Source organism: Dermacentor variabilis, chromosome 1, assembly GCF_050947875.1.
Source record: "Dermacentor variabilis isolate Ectoservices chromosome 1, ASM5094787v1, whole genome shotgun sequence".
NCBI classification, from domain to species: Eukaryota; Metazoa; Arthropoda; class Arachnida; order Ixodida; family Ixodidae; genus Dermacentor; species Dermacentor variabilis.
In genome coordinates, this window is record NC_134568.1 from 211,147,804 (window position 1) to 211,164,622 (window position 16,819).

Genomic DNA, 16,819 nt, shown 5'->3' on the forward strand with positions numbered 1-16,819 from the left:
TTACCTGCACCACGATTGGGGTGCTGCCTAGGCTAATTGTGTGCGGCGCAATAGACCGCGTGCTCACGGCAGACGAAGTCGGCGCGGCATAGGCTAATTACGCGCGGCGCAACCAAACGCGTGCTCCAAACAATGAACCACGATTGCGCCCTTGGTTCATTGATTGACTTGCAGAAGTTTCTATGCATGTTTTAGGTGATTGTATACATCGAATTCTGGCTATACCAAACTATTTTGCGATCACCACACTGTTCGATATACCGAGGTTCGACTGTATATCTAATAAGTGTATGAAATTAGGTACCTAGATGTAAAATAAAAAATCCAGTAGTGCTGTGTAAATAAATGCCTGCTTTGGTTTTTGCATAATTTAATTGCTATTGCCAAAACACTGCAGGTAATAGTAAGATAGCTTCATGGTGAAATCGACAAGTTAAACAACGAATTAAATCCTGAATTAATAACAGCAACTATATGTGTGGACAGAAGAAAAATCAGGCAAAATATTTTTGCACAAAGAAAGACTTTTCTCACTTAATGTGCAATGCAATGTCTATGAAGCAACAAAAAACTGTGCAGCACAACCATCATGGGGCAAAACTGAAAGGACATTGCTACAGAAAATCTAAGGAAAAAAATTTTGAATTAAATTGTGTTTTACGTGCATGTGCTCTTATTTTCTCCTAATTAGCGCAGTCAGCTTTCCTACATATTTATGGCTGCTGTTTAAGTTGCCTAAGTTAACGGCTGAACTATAATGTTGCAACACAATAGGCAAACCTTCGAAAGCCCTTGAAGAACGTTTCTTCCCAGCTAATACGACAGAGTTTGGGACTACAAGCATCTCGTACTAGGAGCCCACAATTTTGGGCATAATGCGCAACATCTTCTGCATACAAACGGCCTTGCAAGTCATGCTACAAATGGGACAGGCTCAACTGTGAAACAAATGCTGTTTTGTTTAGAATGCCTTCCTCTGCTCCATAAGACCAAAAATGCTTGAACTGTTCTGTTCCGGACAGGTAACCGTCATTCTATTTTTCGGTTCAGGTTCAGTTCAGGTTCAGGCACATATCAAGAATACCAGTTTAGGTGTGGGTTTAGTTCAGGCCAATGTTTCAGTTCAGCACCCTTGTTTTAAAGACATGCACTAATAGCCATGCAGATTTCCAGAGCCTAACAACAGTGCTTACCCTCCAAGGAGTGCTATCTGGATGTTCTTTCTAAACACTGCACTTAACGACCAGCCTGGAAGTCCACCAGGAAGGCTGGAGTCTGTCCAAATGTGCAGTGCAGTGAGTGCCTCAAGTGCCTCCAAATGGTCTCTGCACAATTTCAACAGAGTGGAATGACTAAATCAACGGGGGGGGAGGGGTGGGGAGAACAAGGAAAACTGAATACTTCAAATTACAAATCAAAGGAAGACACTTGATCTACATAGTGACGTAGGCAATCACATACTTTCAAGGCCAATGTTATGGTGGCTAGAGGAGTAGGTGTGCCGACCGACTCGTCTCGAGCGTAGTTCACTACTTCTCCATATCACGTCGCAAAAATGATGCTGCGCTTTGTAGAACAGTAGAAATGTGCTGAAGAGCCCACATCTGGCACTTCTGGCAGACTGTGCGCAGTAAATAAAGCAGGCAGAGGGGGGAATTGTCATCAGTGGCCGTCAAGTTCGTGCAGTGATAGGTTACCGATGTCTGTTTTGTAATTCCGTGTTTAGAAGTTCCTGAAAGATTTGGAAGCATGCACGACAAAAATGTGAGTGCCAAGGTTAGTGGAAGCTCATCTCCGAGGACGAATCACCGGAGGTCACCTCAATTAATGGCGACATTTCTGCTTCAAAGAAGATCAACATGTATACTTATTTCTTCACTCTTAACTATAGGTTAGGGGGCCTAAACCAGCATTGTTCTCGGCTCCAACAAGAGCAAAAGTGGACATCAGCTCGGTAGCAGATGACACTTTTACCAACAGTTCCTCATGCGTAACTTCACCTAGGTGGTTAAAGAAGAGATGTTTACCGAAGATGCAATGATATAGTGCTTCCACTCATCTCTATAGTATGAAGCCCGAAAAAAGAAGAGAGAAACATTATTTGGGACTACGTTCACAAAATCACCACGAATTCATGCTCGGAGAGGACACAAGATGCTGCAAATGAAGCTACCTGTGCAAATTGCAACAACTTCCAAGATTTCTGTGCTGGCACTTGCAGAGCTTGGCAGCACGTGCATTCTTGCCTCATGCTCACATAATCCGGCAGCGGCAGGTTCTAGGGCTACCGTATCTTCTGATGATCCAAATTAGACTACTATCACGCTCAATAATGTTCGATTGGAGGCACTTGTGTTTCTATACAAGGAACAGAGCTGCACCATAACTCTGCAGGAAAGATAAATTCACTTGTCAAAATATGCAAAACGTTGCCTTCTACGGCATCAAATGTAGTAAACAATTTTGCACAAAGGTTTAAAAGAGGTGAACAACATCTACACTTAATTATACGAGAGCAATAGGTTTGACTAGGTACAAGTGCAACATACTTGATCCAAACGGTTCTTACCCACTGTGATGGCTAAGTGGTTATTACTGTGCTGCTAAAGAAGAGGTTGTGAGTTCAATAACCTTCTGTGACAGACACATTTTGATGGGGTCAGAATGCAAAACCATCGTGTATTAAGGTTAGGTGCATGTTAAAAAAACTTTGGGGCAGTCTCTCATAGCCTGTGTGGTACTTGCTTCTGAACATTAAACCTCATAATTTATTTATTCAAACAATACTTGGCTGTGCCGAATCTATGAAAAAAAAACTGTGAACCAGTTCTCAGCATAAAATTTCAAAATAACACCACACTTCTTCAAAACCACTTAATCTTTAGTACTATTTATATTCTTGCATAGAAGCTAGAAAAATCATTCCAGCACTTCGTATATTTAAGTGATAGCAAAATTCCCCATGCAGGCTTTGCTTGCACTGATCAGAATGGTATTTGAAGCTTACATCATAGCTGAAAACACTGGCACAGATAACCTCCAACACACTCTGTCTACAGTGCATACGGACGACGACCCATGCAGGAGCACCGTTCTACTGACAGCAGCACCATTCTTGCGTCATGATGCAGAGAAGTGTTGAGCTACGCTCGGTCGGCACATGACCTACTAAACTCCAGACCTGCACAGATCTCCCTGCTCCAGCACACCTGGTCTAGCCCATACCTTTTGCCATTAGGGACAGAACACACAAGCAGACGCGAGTTATAACCTGTTCACTGTCGTCTGCTTCTGTGATCTGCTCCAGCTCTCAAGCCACTATTTCAGCACGTCTTTAACCGTCTGTTTAGGCGATCGATCGATGATGAAAAATGCCGTTTGTCACATCGCATGTACATAATTAAGCAGACCCCCAACCACAAAACAAAAAGCCCTTGGCCAGTTATGCAAGTGGCTTTATCAGTATGTTTGTTATGATAAGCTAATATTTGGAGGTTAAATGTAGCTGGCAGTGCGTAGCAGGTGATCAGTTCCTATAAAATGATGTACAGACGATTGCAACAAGTTTTAGGAGTGGAACAGTCGGTAATTCACAACAAGTGACTGCAGTGCACTTGTTTGTTCCTGCTATCCATATCTCGTCTGTTTCCGCACTGTAGTCGCTTTCTTTATGGAGAATTGCTACTTCACTTATGATCGCGATCATGGTTGAGATGTTGCCCGTCAGGAAGTTCATGTAACAAAAGCATTGATTCTGCGTGATGCATCATACACCATCTTAAACAGCTTAGATTCAGTTTCATAAAAGCTTCACAATGCATATTTGGTGGGCCAAACAAACACGTAATCAATCACTTCATCTGTTAATTATTTTTCTTGTGAGCAGCAGCGCCAAATTTCAGCATAATTTGTTTACTGTTTTACATATTATTACATAGCACTACATTGAGTACACTTAAACAATTTTTGACATACTAGTTGTCTTTACAAGAAATTGTCACATATGCTAGCAGTCTGCCACAGCAGAAGAGCAGGTGCGCACATGCCACCCAGCCGCCCGCCGAGTAGCAGACGAACGTCATAAAAGTGCCACCTAAGGTCACTGGATGAACGAGAGTGGGTGCAAGTGGCTCCCATAGAAGCCGGATATCTGTGCAGGTCTGGAGTTCCAGCAGGTCGTGGGTCAGCACACCTAATCCTCTAGCCACCATACCAATATGAAAGCACAGGCTGACTGACACAACTGACTTTAGCCAACAGTTTGTTGGGCATGTTGGTGATGCATAAGGCATACAGAATTGGAACACGATGGACGGGACAGTGCAGTGTGTCTGCTCCCATCCATCTCGTGTCCAACAGGTATAATGCGTATAATAAATGATTGGCTGAGGTTCAACTCTTGTAAACCTAGTTACCATGAGCGAAAGGTCTGTTCACCTAGGTTTTGCAAAGACTATGCACACAGTGTTTCATTAAAGTGAGGACACAGTCTTTCACACACATTACACACGCTGCCGAAACGGGTTGTCCATGAAGTCGCGGTGAAACCAGGCCGTCGCAGTCGAGCTTGCCGCCAGCCAAAGGGTGTGGTTCATCAAACGTTCATTGTGGCTGCTGTTGCTTGTATCTACGGCTTTGTCTCTTTCTCCTTGTTGTTATTCGTGTTGCTGAACGATGGCAGCGGTTGCAGTAGCTTCTATCTTCGGATGCTTCCGCGCTTGGCAGGCTTCTCTATAACATGCTAATCTGGCCTCCCTTTGCTCCGGTGTTTCAGCAGGCAACTTTGCCTTTGCTTGAGATCTCACAGCCTGCCGTCTAGCTATATCTACTGGATTATTGAATTCAGCCTGTCACTTGCACTGAAGCGCACGCACAGACGACCCAGCCGGCCCGCCATCCATGGCAATACTGCGCGAAGAAGCGCCAGCGAAGCAGACATTAAACCCTCGCCTAGTCACGTGGTACCGCAGCAGCGAGGCTCTCTAGGTGGTATTGCAAGGCTCTGAGTGAGTGCAACTGCGACACCTCTACGCAGCGGATCCCATGGCATGACGTGACACCTGCCACATTTGCACTCCGGTGGCTCAACGTCATCATGACACGATGAATGACCTTGCGGGACATGGTGTAGTAGAGTTTTCATTCTAAAACAGCTGAAGTTCACAAATCTGGCAAGCATCATGAATGCTTCGTGAATGCAGCTGCTTCAGCATGCTAGGATACAGCAATTCAGTTTCCCTTATAGCAACGACATGAATTATAATTGTATAAATTCAGCAGTGCAAAATGTCTTTATTCATGCAAGACGGGAAAATGACAGAAGTCTCCGATTCTCGCTATTGGCAAGTTCTGTTGTCAATAGGTGGCACGCAAGGCGACTCAATATGGTGCCCACAGAGCATATAGGAACCCCTGAGCACATGTGTATGTCAGCTCATATTTGGCTTAGCATTTCAAGATGGCTCTACCTTTTTCACAATCACTGTCGCTAAGTGAGATCATGCACAACATAGACACCTCAGAAAAGCGAATACGGAGCATCACCGAAGGGGAAGAAGTCATGAAAGCCAAGTGCATTATTTCTTGTGGCGTGAAGGCCTACAGCGCATCATCTGTCACTGTGCAAGGGCTTTGCCTGCAGAAATCACGTCTGGCAGAAGCCGCACAGACTGGAGTTTATTTATGACCGAGAAGGTTCTATCAAGGTATGTTAACTTGTTCTTTTGGTTTTTCATCAAGCTAATTGCGATGGCCCACAAAGCCTACCTTTCGCGCAATGCTGTTTCGCGACAATGAGCAATTTTACTGCTGTGTGGTGTTCTGGAGCTGCTTTCACACATTGAGTTGTTATGAGCAGATATTTATATTCTATAGTTAAAGGAGGGATATCTCTAAGGTTATCCAAACTGTGATTTTTCAGACGTCTTCTTTGTATGTCGATATGCTAGCGCGTGCAGATGTAAGGAAAGCCAAGCCAGTTGTTTTATTTTTCGCTGGTGAAGTTCTATTATCGTTCGAGTGACTAGGAGTCATGACAGACACTTTTTGCACTCCCATCGTGAATTCAGTGTCTGTGTTATAAGTTCTACCAATTTTGTTTTCAGGGCCACTGTAGCTGCAAAGCGTGGCTGCACATTGACGCATGGGGTGCAGCCGAGAACATAAATGTATGCGTTTCTGGCGAGACAAGACAACGGCAACCACACTGCAGCCTGCTGCTGGTGAAGCATAGTCCAATACTTACTATGCCACCCACATAGATCTACTGTAGCATTTCTCTCGAGCTGCAACAAAGTGCTACAAACATGTAAGTTTTTACCTTAAATGCTCGTGTATTGTTGTTGCACTGGCCACAAGTGCGCAGCTCAAGCTTGGCTGCGCGGCGGAGCACGGGGTGCAGCGAGAATGAAAACATTCGTTTCTAACGAAACAAGACACCGCAGCAACCACACACTACGAGTTGATGCAGGTGAAACCTGAGCAAATACTTCCGACGCTCACTCACATACCACATATACTTGGGATGAAAGCCAGCGGTGTTCGCGCTGCTGCAATACTGTCGCAAGCTTTATTTTTCTAACTAACACATCGATTCTCCATAGACAAACAAATAAAAGAATTCACATAAGAACTTTCATTTTCTTAACTACACGGCTTCAGAAGTCACTGTCGATGAAATGCGCAGTGGACACTTTTATCGGTGGTGTGACCCGCTTGCCAATTCGCAACAACCCTTCTTTCTTCTATGCCGCATCTTTGGGGAACGAGTGGAGGTTCACTTCACTTGCCACAGCTGTTGGTGCATTGCAGCACGCAGCACATGCGATTGCTTCTGAATTTCACCTTGCACAAATGATGCATAAAAACAGATAATCAAGCTTACTGTCCGCCACGAAGAAAGCAAGCAAATGCGCTACCGCCGCGCCGCCTGCAGTTAGTTCGCTACTCTTTGAAAAAATATCACCGATGGCCGCTGGGTGGCGTGACAGTCTACGGAACTTGCGAATACGTTGTGACAACACGCTAACCAATTAGCAATCAGAAGACACCTTAATTTGACGATGCAAGGGCATTTACTCATGCTAACGTAATCCATGCAAGTGGTACTTACTTGACATATTTTTGTTCATTCCAAGATGAAACTACAGCTTGCGGTACAGGCTGTTCAACAAACAGCAATCGCATAATATAATGACGTGATATGATTGGCAGCTCTCTGTAACGAGAGCACATAATTAGACCACATCATTCAGCAGGACACAATCGCTATGACAACTATACCGAAAAACGGCCAGGCATGTCGCTGGATGAGTGTAGAGCTTGTCCAGCGTAGCCGGCGAAAGCGTTTTCAGGTACGCGTGCAAATCTCTGCACTTCAAGCCGGCTGACGTTAAACTCATCACGATCACGTTCTGAAAAGTCCTATAGTCAGCTAACTCTATGCATAATTGCGACTAGAATGCACTACCTGCGACCGAACTCGACATGGCTGGCTCTCAACACTCACATACGCACGCTTTATCGAAGTGAACGCATGTGAACGGTAGCATTGTCGCATTGTGGAAGGGAGAAAAGGCGCACAGGAAAGCATCGAACAACGCTTGACTTGGCTTTCATTGCGTCCATGCAAGTGGATGTGAAAAACTGCTGGAGTGGATGATCCCGTAGCTTTCCACCACAAAACATGAAGCCATGCTGCCCCAAATAGAGCCTTGTCGGGTGGGGTGATGTCCGCTTACAGATTAAATTATTTGGCTCTTTATTGTATATGCTAGGCTAATTATAAAATAAAAGGTGATTGTTTCCAACGAAAATAGTAACAATATTGATGATTTTCTCTCGAACACAATATGCCGGTATATTTAGATTTCACACTTTCGCAGTAAAACCAGTACTACAGAGGTGCACGTAGATATAGTGAACTAGAAGGGGGTAGTAGGGTCAGGGAGAGCCCGCGAGTGTGGCATCTCACGTCGACGCCGCCAGATGGCGCCACTAGAGCATGGGCTGTACGGAACGCGAAACTCTGAGAGGCTATGTCTGAGCATTTTCCAGGTAGAGAAAGCCGTGTGCGCTTGGTATCACGCCGAAAAAAGAAAGCGCGCAGCTCCGTAGCATGTTTTCTGAAAACTTCCTCTGAAATTAAGACAAGGCGCAGAGAAAGGTGGAAAGACGGACGTTTTTCGAGCTTGCGTGAAAATAAAGCCGACCCAACGAGTGCAGACTAACGGCCGCACAACGATGCGACTGATTTCTAAACTAAAAGCTCGCGAAAACCGTAGAAGAGGTAAATATGTGAATGGGTAAATTGCTTAATTCATTTGCCATTAACAATTTTTATACAGGTCAGGACCCAATCGCATTCACAAGTTCAAGTGAGCCAAGCAATCGCGGCGCGTGCGCTAACACATTCGGAACAGAGGTCAGATATGATGAGGTTTTATTCCTTTAACTGCGATTTTGTTTACGAAAGCATATATCCACTGAAAGCTAGGGAGTTAATCCTATGGTGATGCCACTATTATGCGGACTCGTAGTGGTTACCAGGGATAGCGAAATTTCGCAACACAGCAAAATAAAGAGAACTCGTGGTGGCCACAAACAACTCTTTATTGGTACAAAAGATGGGCAGCTACTCCTTTCTCAAAGTGCATGGCTGCTACGAAAGAGGCACTATGAGGAACGGCTTATCTTCGCGTGCAATTTCTTTTTAGACGCGTTCCTGTCGCAATTGGTTGATCCCTTTTACATAGAAGTGCAGCCTGGTCAGCACATAGAACTTGGTCAACTCTGTTGTGAGCGCATCCTAGTGCTGGCTGCAGCCTAAGGCATAGCCGAAGTTCTCCTTCACTAGCAACATTACATCCACTATGCTGTCACTGCAGAGTTTCTGTGGGCTAAAGAACATGCACAGTGAAGATGTCCTCCAACTTCTTCACTGCCCTGAAAAGCTCCAGCGAAGGATATAACAACCCTCCCTTGTCGCATGTCACAGCGAACTCAGAGTTTCTGCTTTCCGTATTGGGGGTTTCCAAAAGAAAGGCCTTGCAAGACATGCAGTAATAACACTTCAGAAACTTTCGAGCAACATACCCTGCCATGTAATGTATTAGACGGTCGTCGCTCTTCTGCTCCACCAACTCTCTGTGCTCAGCACTGCAGGAATACTACGAGGCATGCGCTCGGCTGAAGGTTTCCTTCCTCAATGAGATGGTCGATTGCAGCAGCCCTGGCTTATTGTGCTGGAGCATCTTGCGCACTCAGGAGAGAACTCATTTCTCCACTAGCTCCATTAAGGTCAGCATTGCCTGAGCGTACTATTTTCGCAAAAGTTATAAAAGGATAGGTAACGACAATGAGAAACTGCGTTGGTGTTGGGTGGACATTAGACCCACATGATTGCCTGACTATAGCGAAAAAGTTTTCCAGCGAATCCTGGCTTAACCTGGATGTCATAATATACCTAAATCCCTGGCTGACACCATAATCCAGCAGTGATAATGTGCCGGATATCGTCACCTTTAGGCCATCTGCAGTAGGATCGCTTAAAAATCCACCTAGTCTTTTAGCGTGTTTCGCACACAAACCGCACATGTTTCGTCGAGTTTTTTGTCTTGGCGGTGCAAGTTGCGTTCCCAAATTCGCCGTGTTTATTCGTCTTTTGATGCGGTGAACAACGGCTAGCTGCTTTTCTTTTTTGCACTTATATCCTGTTTCACAGCCGGGAGCGAAGCAGTGTCGTTGCCGTTGACGTTTCGACGTTCCTACTTCTCACGTGTTCGGCCGACTGCGCGCGAAACGGACTCGAACGGTAGGTTGAAACACCAAAAAGCAGTCAACGTCGCGAATCAAGCCCGCACGAAGAAGCGCGCGAAGCACATTATTCTATGGCGAAGCAGCGGAGGGAGCCAGCCCACGCGACTACAGCGCCGCCACCGAAATCCGCATCCCGTCCACACTCGCCGCCTCGCTGCAATGCATAGGGCGCTCCGGCTCCTGAGCCCACTGCCCCCTTCTAGAACACCATAACGTAGATAAGTATCTGTCTGGTAAAAATAAGCCATGATTAACGAAGGAGGTTAATGAACTCGGGGGCAGTGTGCGAAAAGCGCTTACTCGCCATTTTTCTTGTTTATTTATAGTTTTACCGTGCCCCTCCTGTGCGGCTTCACCTCCGGGACATAATTTCTACTCCAGCATTTTTTTTTTTTTTTTAAAGAGAGACCACTTTCAGAGACATCACGCAACACTACAGATTGAACAGATGTAAATACCCACCACCGCACGCCAAACTAAACAAGAAACAGGCGGTTGCCTGGAGGCAATTGCAAACACACACATATCCTAACCCGGCGATCCTTCACCTCTGCTACCCCGACATTTATCCGTCCGACGACTGTAAAGCGTGCGGAGCCAGAGCGACGCTGCAGCACATGCTGTGGGCATGCGCCGGTAGCCAGCAGCAGGAGTTCCCGACGAACGGGATAGAAATGGCAGTCTCGCCATATTCTCTATGGTCTCGCACCGAGGGGCGCGTTGGGAGGCGGCCCTGCTCAGCCACGACCTCGCCGATCAACTGTGGGCCGTCCGGCACGCCGAGGAAGCCGCCCGAGTCCAAGGACTCGAGGCCGTCACCTAGGCTGGGGTGCTCATGGCCCCACCCCGCCCAAATCGCCGGACATTTTCAATAAAGTTTTCACTACTACCAAGAGAGAAACCTTAGCTCGGCCCAACTCCGACGCGGCCTATTCAAATACATGTAAAACGCAAAAACAGTTTTGTGAGATAACCCCTGGGCTGATTTTAATGAAATTTGTTGCATTTGAGAGAGAAAGTTAAATTATAGTGACTGTTCAAAGCGGAATTTCGATTTAGGGCTGAATTTTGTTAAAAATATTTTCAAAAATTTGAAAGTTTGAAAAAAAAATAGAAGCACGAAGTTTACAAATTCATAGCTCTGCATAGAGAACAGATACCGCGGTTCTGTAAACGGCATCCATTAATTCATTGAAAGCGGACAAATTCTATATGTCATCTAATATCTTACGTGAATTTGTTACGTTGTTTACAAGGGTTCTGCAAAAGCTGTATAAATTTTTTGAGGTTCATGTGTGACATATCAATTTTGTCCGCTTTAGATGTACTATTAGATGCAATTCACAGTATAGTATTATCATTTTTCATTCACAAAACTTGTCTTCAGAAAAGTGACTAAACGAAGCAGGGCACTTAAGTCCTGACAATGCAGTCTACGTTGACGATGAAATCGACAAAAGAGACGATGTCCTGACAGAAGAAGATAAGTTCTGTGTAAGTTTGGCACAAGCATTTCCCGAAACAACGAAGCTAGCTCGTTGCATAAAAGCAGGCATCAAGGATAATGCTTCCAAGGAGTTCGTTGGCCCGTAGTAATAAGCACACATTAGCAATGCAGCCAGTTTTTTGCCAATTTTTAATAAAAAATTGACGACTTAAATCAAAAATTTGAAACCAACAGTAACCAGTTTTCCATTTTTTCTTTGAAATGCAACAAACTTCGTCAAGCTTGATGCAGTGGTTGCCGAGAAAAACGAATTCCGCGTTTGCGTGTATATCAGAGCATCCGAGCTAAAGCTTCCTCTTAACCTCCTTGGCACAGTCGCTCGGTGTCGACGCAGTAGACAGCGCTACAGCGCTATCGTCAGCAACAGCATTTCAGGAGGTAAGTTGGTTCTTTAGAGAGTATGTGGAGGGTGGTAGTTGATTTTCGAAATCAGTAGTTTCGACGGTTTCGATGTTGTAACGTCTGCTGTGCTTTATGGTTAATTCGTGAATGAGCTGCTATGAACGTAATATCTGCCATTCTGTGGACATTCAGCAGCTTGACCGATGGCTGCATTGCTGCTGTGTGCTTATTTCTACGGGCCAACGAACTTCTTGGAAGCATTATCCTTGATGCCTGCTTGTATGCAACGAGCGTGCTTCGTTGTTTCGGGAAATGCTTGTGCCAAGCTTACACAGAACTTACCTTCTTCTGTCAGGACATCGTCTCTTTTGTCGATTTCATCGTCAACGTAACCGACGCAATAGTCCATGGCAGTGTAGACTGCATTGTCAGGACTTTATATGCCGTGCTTCGTTTAGTGGCTTTTCTGAAGACAAGTTTTGTGAACGGATACAACGGAGTGGTCTCAACAGCATCTGAAGTTGTGTCGTCATGCCACAGTTTCGTGGCACTTCTGCTGAATTCAGTAGTACTGTTGTTGCAAATTCTGCCGTACCTTGCAGTTCAGGTTGGGCATTATGCGCTCTACGTTGTATCTGAGATCGCAATGTTCATTTTGACCTGTGTTATGGCGGCGGTTGGCTCCGTAGTGAGTGCGACCGTCACTACGGCTTGTGTGCTGTCGCAGTTTCTCTTCGGTCAGCCGGGAGACGTGTACACCGGATTAGTAATCCTACTGCTGACAGCGATCATCTTGAAGATTGCTGTTCGTGCAAGAGCTCATCGAACCGTGTGGAGACGTGCCTTGCGTCTTGCCAACACCATCACATATTGGAAGCCACAGCGGCGGCGGCAGTCCAGCGGAATGAGAGAAAGTCCATCGCCTCCTCCATTTACGATGACTTTGCGACGAACCACTGCACTACGCAGGGACAGAATGAATCGCCTCGAGCAAGAACTTGAACAGGAACGAGAAAAACAGCTTTGCGTTGTGTGCCTAAATGAGGCACGTTCTGTCATCCTTCTGCCTTGTCGTCATTTTGCCCTGTGTACCCAGTGCCTTGGAACACTGTTTCAGCAGCAGCAACAGACATGTCCGATGTGTCGACATACTATTTATGAAGCAATTCCTGTGTATGCTTGAACATTTTCAAGAGCTGACTCATTTCCTTGCAAGTACTAGAGGTTTCAGGAAACCTTTTTTTTTTGTGTTGTTTTTATGCCTTTTGTTATGTGTTTGTGTTTTGTTATGCCTTTTGTGTTGCATCAATGTTTCAGAGCATGAACACATTTTGTGTACTGTGGTGCATACCCCACAATGTAAATAGCAAGAGGAACGCTATCATGTTTGACATATACAGACTTTTTTTTGGCTTTGTGCGACGGCATTTAGCATTGACAGTGTTCCATCTGTATTGAAATGCCTGTGATGTACCTTATGTAAGACTGTGAAGGGTACGTTCAGTCGGCCACTGTGTGACTAGGATACAGCAGAACCCTGCTGTAGAAGTTTTATTCAAGCCGAGCAGGTTTCTATAGTACTGAATGAAATTTTTGTTAATTAGCTTGTCCATAAATGGCATGAACGTAGCTTAACCAACATGGGTTAGTTTTGTTGGCCCATGCTGGTAAACTGGGCACGATGGGAGTATGCACAGCAGACTCCATGAGCTACCAGTGATGATTCAGTTAAACATTGCCCGGAAAAATGCTGCAGTGCATCATTTGTCTTTATAGCCAATGCCAGTAGCTTGGTGATCGAACTTTCTTTGTTTGCTCCGATGGGGTACATTTCTGTTGCTTGTGTTTATGCAATGGGCTGTCTTGCTTTGGCTGTTAACTGCCTTGTGTCCAATTCTAAAGTAATATTTACAAATAGAAAGCAGGAAATTTAAGTGCATATAGTGTTTCATTCACTAAAAGTGGAGCATTACTGTTCATGACTTATTTATAGTGTTTTATAAAGGGACTGACAACTGATCAAAGTGTGTTACAAGATTATGAGGTAAATGAAAATAATGTACTTTGTTTACATTAATAGAATCAAGACAGGATATGAGCCATTTAAGGTATGATTATCATTTTAAATTGGCACATTAATGTAAAACTGCATTCTTAACAACACACTGCTGTGAAACTGATAAAACATTAGAGCCTCCTGCATGATCACAAATTGGTGTTAGTGACTTAGCTGTCATTAACTGCACTGCACTTTTTGTTTAAAAGTGTTTGTTATATTTTATATGCATTTGTAATATCAGTATGTACTGCAATGTAAAGAAAAAAGGTTTATGTTTACAATTGACGCTGTCTGTCATGGCAATGACAGGAACAGCAGCATCCCTCATTGCATGGCAATGTGCAAAATTGGTTTTGTATGTGTGAGTTAGCAAGTCCTCCTCATTGTATTGTTATCTCCCAGTGAGATACAGAATGCCCATAATTTACCCGCTATGGTTACGTAGTGGCTTTGGCATGGCACTGCTATGCATGAGGTCAGGGAGTAGCAAGTGCATGTGTGTATCATTAGAAATAATTCAGCAGTTCTGAAGGCATAAGTACAAAAGGATCATCAAAGTAAAAAAGTATATATTCTTGCAGCTGCACTTGGCTCCTGGCACAATTTATGTCAAGATTTTGATGGAAGCCTAAGGACCGTGATGGTAAAAGCCGTAACGATGATGCCAACTACAGCAAAAAAGAAATGAGGTCATGTTGGCTTCCCTGACTCGTCAGCTCCCATCAGGGTAGCCAAAACATGTTTCTTTCATTTTTTTTTTTTGTGTGTGTGTGGTCAGGGTCTTTTTTATTTATTGTCAGAGTACAATTGGGGGGCATCACACTTGCTTCTCTTTCCATCATAGGACTACACGTTCATGACTTCAAACATAAAGATTATTAATAAATATGTTCCAGGGTGTTTTCCACCCAGCTGCTTGTAGGGTTGGTCACTCAGGATGGTAAACATTCCACTACATTTTGAATATAGGTACCGTATAAAGATTAGTTGTCAGCCCCATTAAGCAAATGAAGCATAATGTTTTTTATTGTTGAACTGAGGGACATTTGATCTCTGCTGTGATGAGCAAAGTATTATTTTGGCATACAAAGAGTATTGCATTGAAAATCACTGCCATTTTAAGAAAATCTGTATATTGACCATGCAAGAGTGCATAGGCTTCAATAAAGTGTCTGTCCCAAAAAGTGAGCCCCACTTTTCATGCACATTGTTCCTGCCGGACTACATGCACCATAGCTTTATATGTCCATTGTAGCAAGTTCTTTGTTTGTTTGTTTTTTTGTACTGTACCTGACAATTTGTTTTGATATTTTATTTGGTTGTCTCCAAAACACTTTACCTGCCATGATGGCCTAGTTGCTTTGTTGTCGCGCTGCTAAACCTGAGGGCACAAAATTAAATCTTGGCCGCTGTGGCCGCATTTTGATGTGGGCGAAATGCAAAAACACCTGTGTACCGTGTGTAGGGTGCAGGTTAAAGAGCCCCAGGTGATCACAGTTAATACGGAGTCCCCCACTACAGCATGGCTGATAATCTTATGGTGGTTTTGGCATGTAAAATCCCAGAATTTAATTTTTTAGAACACCTTAAGTGCATTGGTTTTTGTTTTTAATTAATTTTGGCACAGAAGCATTTCATCAGTGTGTCTTCCACTAACTTCCTGTGCAACATCTATAATGGCATCAACATAATTGCTGCTACACATTTACATTAATAAGCAAGGTTTAGAGGGAATAAATTGCTAACAGTTGTTTCCCAGTCACATGGCAGTTTACATTGCCAGTGTCTTAGTTCATTTACCCCAAATTTTGCTGACCATTTGTATTGGCCATTTAGTTACGTAATTTGCACCTTCATAGCTTTCACTGTTCATTATGTTTGATCTTGTGTTTGGTCTTCTTTTGAATAGGGAAGTGCTTCATGGTTAGGTCTCTTTTAGTTTACTGCTAGCAGACATCAAAATTATGGTATGCTTAGTACAGGTTCCCTGAATAGGCTCAAAAGGTTTCTATATTCAATATCTTTCTCAAAAGCTTTCTGCAGTCACTTTGTTTGATTCCCAAATACAGTTTGGAGATTGTTAGGACTGTGTTTTAGGGAGGGAGGGCAAGAAGAGCTGTCAAATTGTGCACTTGCTTTTTAATAAAGGGGTTAAGCTATGAATTAAAATTGTCATACAGCTGATCACTGGTTACAATGAAAATTATGGTGTGTGAGGAGAGTCAGTGTAAGGCAAACTGCCATAGTGAAGTTTGTATCAAGTGGCATGTGTATGTGTGCAGACCAAAAATTTTTGTTGAAAAGTTGTGTATAAAGACTTCGTGCAAACTTTGTGGTGGTGTTCTGCATATAGAACTATATTATCTCCAATAAACTCCATATGTTGTATATTTCTTAAATGCCTTGCATGTGAAAAAGCTGCAGGAATGACATCCCAAAAGAATTTATTGAAAGCATTAGTGGATTATCGATGGATTTATAAAGAGCAAGAAGTATGCCTTGAAGTTTTTGTATGGTTTTACTTTTCCTAGTATGCTGTACTGCATTGCCATGAATGGCGATGCTCGGTCCACTGTCGCTTAACCATGCTTTGACTTTCACTGCGACAAGCACTTCAGTTCTTGGAAACCAGGTTTCTCAAACAGACATAATGTAATGTCTGACGTAAGAGTTCTGTGGAAACTCGCAAGGTGTAGAGAAGAAATTAATAAAGGGAAAATTAGACATCCACCCCTATCCTGCGCCAACTGATTCCAACTAGCGCCCGTGAATTTCCTGATTTCATCACTCCGCCTAGTCTTCTGCCGTCCTCGACTGCATTTCCCTTCTCTTGGTACCCATTCTGTAACCCTAATGGTCCAACGGTTATCTAACCTGCACATTACATGACCTCCCAGCTCCATCTTTTTCTCCTAATGTCAATTGAAATATCGGCTATACCCGTTTGCTCTCTGATCCAAACCGCTCTCCTTCTGTCTCTTAATGTTATGCCTAGCATTCTTCGTTGCATTGCTCTTTGCGCAGTCTCAAGCACTTGGTCTCAAGCTTCTTTTTCAATCTCCAAGTCTCTGCCCCATATGTCAGCACCAGTAAAA

General features: G+C 43.9%; 2 protein-coding genes across 4 annotated transcripts in view; one reads left to right on the top strand and one right to left on the bottom strand.

The window, feature by feature from the left end:
* mrn (general transcription factor IIH subunit 4 marionette) overlaps positions 1 to 7,723 on the bottom strand; it is a 54,185-nt gene extending 46,462 nt beyond the window's left edge. Inside the window, exons 1-3 of one of the 3 annotated variants that reach the window (XM_075703980.1) lie at positions 7,282 to 7,714; positions 7,112 to 7,216; positions 1,194 to 1,325 (exon numbers count right to left, since the gene is read on the bottom strand). In XM_075703980.1, coding sequence (XP_075560095.1) covers positions 1,194 to 1,325; positions 7,112 to 7,216; positions 7,282 to 7,400 — 356 coding nt within the window. In that variant the 5' untranslated portion in view covers positions 7,401 to 7,714. Of the gene's footprint in view, positions 1 to 1,193; positions 1,326 to 7,111; positions 7,217 to 7,281 lie in introns of all 3 variants that reach the window. The other 2 variants (XM_075703982.1, XM_075703981.1) reach the window with 2 other exon arrangements.
* Positions 7,724 to 11,607: 3,884 nt separating this feature from the next.
* Positions 11,608 to 16,228, top strand: LOC142592173 (uncharacterized). Its single transcript, XM_075703986.1, has one exon. It carries the CDS (start codon positions 11,823 to 11,825, stop codon positions 12,846 to 12,848), a length of 1,026 nt encoding a protein of 341 aa, XP_075560101.1. The 5' UTR covers positions 11,608 to 11,822; the 3' UTR covers positions 12,849 to 16,228.
* Positions 16,229 to 16,819: the final 591 nt, after the last annotated feature.